Below are 4,863 nucleotides of genomic sequence, written 5' to 3' on the forward strand. Positions count from 1 at the left end.
TTATACAGTCCACTTCAACCCAACCAGCCAACCAAAAGTGATGTGTGTCTTACAATGCAGTTGAAGGCATACTTCATACATAATGGTCCTGTACCGAGCCGGATTAATAAAATTCTAATGTTTTAATTTTCAAAATTAGTGTTAACACATAAGGTCCATGCGAGACCTAATAAGCCAAAATTGTAACTCATTTGTCAATAAATTTCAAATCACAGCTTAGTGAAAGTAGATAAAGTTATTGTATAGTATTCTAGAAATCCAATTCATTGTTCTTACCTGGGAAAAGACCAATTCAGCTGTGTTCATGTTTCATTACATCTATACTGAATGTGTAATTACAATTTAATGTCAATATTAGGAAGGAAATTACTTGCTATAACATAGCGCAGAATATATATTCATACAATGTTATTTTCACTGAGTTAAATTAAGATTCATTAAACCTTCATTTCTTTATTGCCATGTTGTTAACAATTAATACCCTTAATGAATCTTAAATTCAGTAATTTAGTGGGCAAAATTCTTAAATGTATTGCCTCTATGTTCTATTTCTATTTCATTTATGTAAGTTTTCATGTGTAACATGCTTATGCACAGAGATAGCTAACAAACATGAAAGAATTCATTAAACATTTCAAATCTATTGCCAAATTTCACTTTATTACATTACTTTAAATCAAGTTTTAATCACTTTATTCATAGGTTAATTAATTCAATTGCAATAAATTCATTTAACTTTGCTGACTTAACATTCAACATAGCCTAACCTAATAGTGATGAGGATAACCTTAATAAAACATTCACTTTATTTCTCACAATTTTATTCATTATTTCCACAGTGTTCATTTATAAATTAATTAACATACTGTTAATAAAAGTAAAGTCTTTAGTCTATACAAGTTATAAACAACTGTTAACCTATTACCTTAAATTCACTTTAACCATACATGTTTTGTTGTTTTATCTCTTAGTTTGAGCACAATAGAATAAAATACTCATTATTTCACTATATCCTTCTGAAGTTGTCCGTTTGAGAGAATATTCATTCCTAAAAGTCTTCTATTACATTGTGAGATAACAGGTCAAACTAATATTCCATTGTTTCAAAACTGGTAGGCTCTCAGCGCACTACGCTATTCCAAAGAGGTAGAACCATCTTGGTCTTCTAGATGCGATAACTTGAACATCTTCGCTCGATGACGTCACTCAACCTTGTTCCTCATGCTGACATTTCATCAATACTTCGGTTCAGTTATTTCGCTATTCGGTTCTACCCCATGGTATATAATGTGTATAATTGTTCTTCTCTGGGTTAGTTAGCTATCAAAGTTCTTTCAATTTAACTCCTTCACTTTCGACATCTTTCGTTTCGTGGTTCTTTCTTCCTCTTCCTCTCCCTCTCTCTCACTCTCTGTTCAGGGAACTCTTCACTTTGTCATTGAAAAGTATGGTGAAATATAAAACTTCAGAACAGAGCATTACCTCACGCACCACTATCTTGGAAAGGCGGATGCAGAGTGTGCAGCGGAATATTATGGGTGCTTCGAGCATCGGTATAGAAACCCTTAGTGACGTTGACGCAGCCATGTTCGAGGTGAGGCTGGTAGAAGCTAAGCAGCTCTGGACTGAGTTCAGGGACGCCTGGAATGAGCATGAAGACCTCACTGTCGCTATTGGAGAAAAGGATTCATTTCCTGACGACTCTTGGCTCGAGTTCTACGACTCATTAAAGGAGGAAATAGTAAAGGCGAATGGTGCATTGTTATTAATTCAAAAGCGCGAAGCAAGATAATCTCCACAAGACGCTACGCTTCCTGCTTGCTCCACACTTAATCAAAATGAAACCTACACGCAGAAACCACAATTACCTAGAATTCCTATCCCAACGTTTTGTGGTGATATTCTTAAGTGGTCGCACTTCCATGACACGTTCACTTCGTTGATACACGATGAGCCGACCTTATCCAACATCGAGAAGTTCCACTTACTTATCGGCGCCTTGATGGGTGAAGCTGCAGTGGTAATCTCCAGATTTCCAGTTGAAGCAAATTCGTACGAATTGGCCTGGAAACGAGTGGTGGAAACATATCAGAATCCGCGGGTCTTAGCTAACATACTAATTCACCATATAATAGACTTCAACTGCTAAGGGGCAAGAAGTGACCTGCAAAGGTACGAGCAGTTTCTAACAGGTGTCGCTGACAGCGTAGAAGCTCTGCGGGCATTACGACTCAAGGACACTACGGACTTCCTTCTTACCACACTTGCGTTAAGGACATTGTACCCAGAGACCAGAAGACAGTTTGAACTGTCTCTGGGATCCAGCCAAGAGTTTCCCACGGTGAACAATGTTGTAGCCTTTGTTCGGCAGAGGAAAAATGCTATCTGCATGTCACAGGACGCAGACAACTTTAAAACACCAGGTCGCTCCAACGAAACAAATCAGAAGCAGAGATTCATCTCCTTGCACGCAACCTCTTCCAGGAATCCTAAGGATACTCCAGCTGCAATTCGAACAACTCGAAACAGAACTGAGAAGGGCAAAGGAGCTGCAGAACTTAAATGTCCTCTCTGCAAGGGAAATCATCTGCTCTCCAAGTGCGAGACTTTTATTGAGCTCCCTCTTACCCAGAAGCTTGAACGCGTCCAAACCTTCAAGGTATGTTGGAATTGCCTTCGTAAGGGCCATGAGGTGGCCAAATGTCGCTCATAATTTTGATGTCGGACTTGTTGTAAGAAGCACCACACGCTGATCCACCGCCAGGAAGGAGACAACACAGCCACTGAAGTTGATGCAATGTCCAATAAGCCTACACCTACGGAGACCTTCATTGGTTTCGGATCCACGCCATCGTCATCCACGGATACCATGGTTCTATAGGGCACTGTATGCATTCTGGTCAAGTCGAAGAGGGGAGACCTTCATATGGCCTGTGCTGTGTTGGACTCCGGAAGCCAGCACACATTTATTTCCAGCGCGCTTGCACACAAGATTGGCTCTAACATTTCAAACTTCGATCATTGTATCACAAGTCTCGGCGAATCAGCCGTCCCGAGGTCGCATCTAAAAGGATCTACCTCTTGCACCATACAGCCATTCACTGGTAAACAAGAATATAACCTCACGCCGGTGGTAGTCGACCGCATCACCTCGTCGTTACCAAATGTCAATCTTCCTTCTTCCATCGTCAGCCGCATTATGCGCCACCCTTTGGCTGACCAACGTTTCGGGGAGTCAGGGCCAGTCGATCTGTTAATCGGTGGGGACTTATACCCACTGATTCTTAATGGAGCTCCTTATCCTACTGAAGTCGATGGACTTTACGCCTACAGTCTTCGGCTTAGTAGTTTCCGGCGTTGTTCACAATTTGGCTCAACCTAACTCTTGCTCTCTTTTCTTCAAGTCAACTCTCAGTGTATCGCATTCTTACAAGAAAGTGGTAAAATCGGTCTTCTTCTTCTCGTTCAATGATCTCTAGAGGCAACAAGTTACCACCATCTTCATGCACTGCTCCTCATCCAACTCGCCAAAACACCGTACGGGGTGAATCTTCGACATTGTGTCGGACCTTCAGACCTTCCAAAGATTTCAAATCATCAAACCAAAATATCAGCGCAAGGTCATCCGGTAGTTCCGCAATCACATCCGTTTCATCCACGTCTTCAACGCAAACCACGTCTGTACCGAAGATTCCTGTTCCCTCGAAAACTCTCTGCATCATAGGACATCAGCATCCACCTTTTAGTAGAAGAGATGGCACTTCTTTCAATAAAAATTGAAGAGTAATTCATAAGGAAGAGAAAGGATCTTTTTGGGGAATGTATTCCGAGGCACTACCCGAGTGATTTCTTTCATCAACATCTATAATTGAAGACGAATGCCACAACCATCAGAATTCCACTGACAATGGAATATTCAGACAAGAGAGTCTAACACTGATTCGCAATCTCTCTTTTCACTGTTACTTCGCCATAGAAGGTTCTACAATCAAGGGCCAATCTGCTACCAGCCACTTCAGCAAGGGTACAGCCAAGGTTTAAAGACAATTCGACTTGTGAAACACCATTCCTTGACCTAAGAAGGTCAAAATTATCTTGTATATAGTTAAATTAAATTGATTCTTTTACTTTTTTTCTCGACTTATTGTTCTTTGGTTTATTGTTTCTTCGTTTTTAGATTCATGTATATAGTTAGGGTCAACATGATTATTTTGTTCTGCACACCACGATTCATTGTGTTCTTTAGTAGTGCATTTCACACCAAGGTTGCATAGTTTTCATCCACTCTTGCCAAGCGGGAATTGTTAAGGTGGGCGGACGCACCCTCAGCCTAATTTCTAGAAGTTGCACACATTTTACCCTCACTAGAATTAATTTCCTTTTTTTTTCTCTTACTCATATTTCTGTTTTATCATTAAATTAGCCTAAACAAGCCACCTCAACTAATTTTCAATGATTGTTTAGGATGTAAAGTTCATTTTCGTTTAAATTTAAACTCTGTTCATAAGCATAACCTTATTTTGTATTCTTCTCTCTCTGTAAATTTAGCCTCAGACACAGCCTACCTGCTAGAGCCTGCACCACATCTCAACAAGTAAATCACCCAGAGCGATTTAGGTGGGCGGTATGTTCCGGTAACCTACGGCAATGGAAAGGTTGAATCAGAAGGGCTTCCATGTATTTGGATCAGTAGCGCCCATGTGGCCAGGATCAAAAGCTTGCCTCCTCCAACGCTCTTGGTGGCAAGAGAAGCAACCCAGATGAGTGAGAGATAGCCATCTTGTCTTCAACCAGAGAAGCGTCCATCCTTTATGTTTGTTCAGTGATCAGCAATATCTTCCATGAGTGAGTAGAGTTACTTCA

The 4,863-nt window shown here is 40.5% G+C and overlaps 1 protein-coding gene across 2 annotated transcripts in view; it reads left to right on the forward strand.

The window, feature by feature from the left end:
- LOC106681937 (small ribosomal subunit protein uS17) overlaps nucleotides 1-4,863 on the forward strand; it is a 26,486-nt gene that overhangs the window by 11,400 nt on the left and 10,223 nt on the right. The window contains exon 4 of one of the 2 annotated variants that reach the window (XM_014422534.3): nucleotides 4,549-4,857. The exons of the other annotated variant lie outside the window; for it this stretch is intronic. Coding sequence (XP_014278020.1) covers nucleotides 4,549-4,660 — 112 coding nt within the window. The 3' untranslated portion in view covers nucleotides 4,661-4,857. Of the gene's footprint in view, nucleotides 1-4,548; nucleotides 4,858-4,863 lie in introns of those variants that run through there. 2 annotated transcript variants of the gene reach the window in all.

Source organism: Halyomorpha halys, unplaced genomic scaffold (genome assembly GCF_000696795.3).
Source record: "Halyomorpha halys isolate HHAL.00 unplaced genomic scaffold, Hhal_1.1 Scaffold375.1, whole genome shotgun sequence".
NCBI classification, from domain to species: Eukaryota; Metazoa; Arthropoda; class Insecta; order Hemiptera; family Pentatomidae; genus Halyomorpha; species Halyomorpha halys.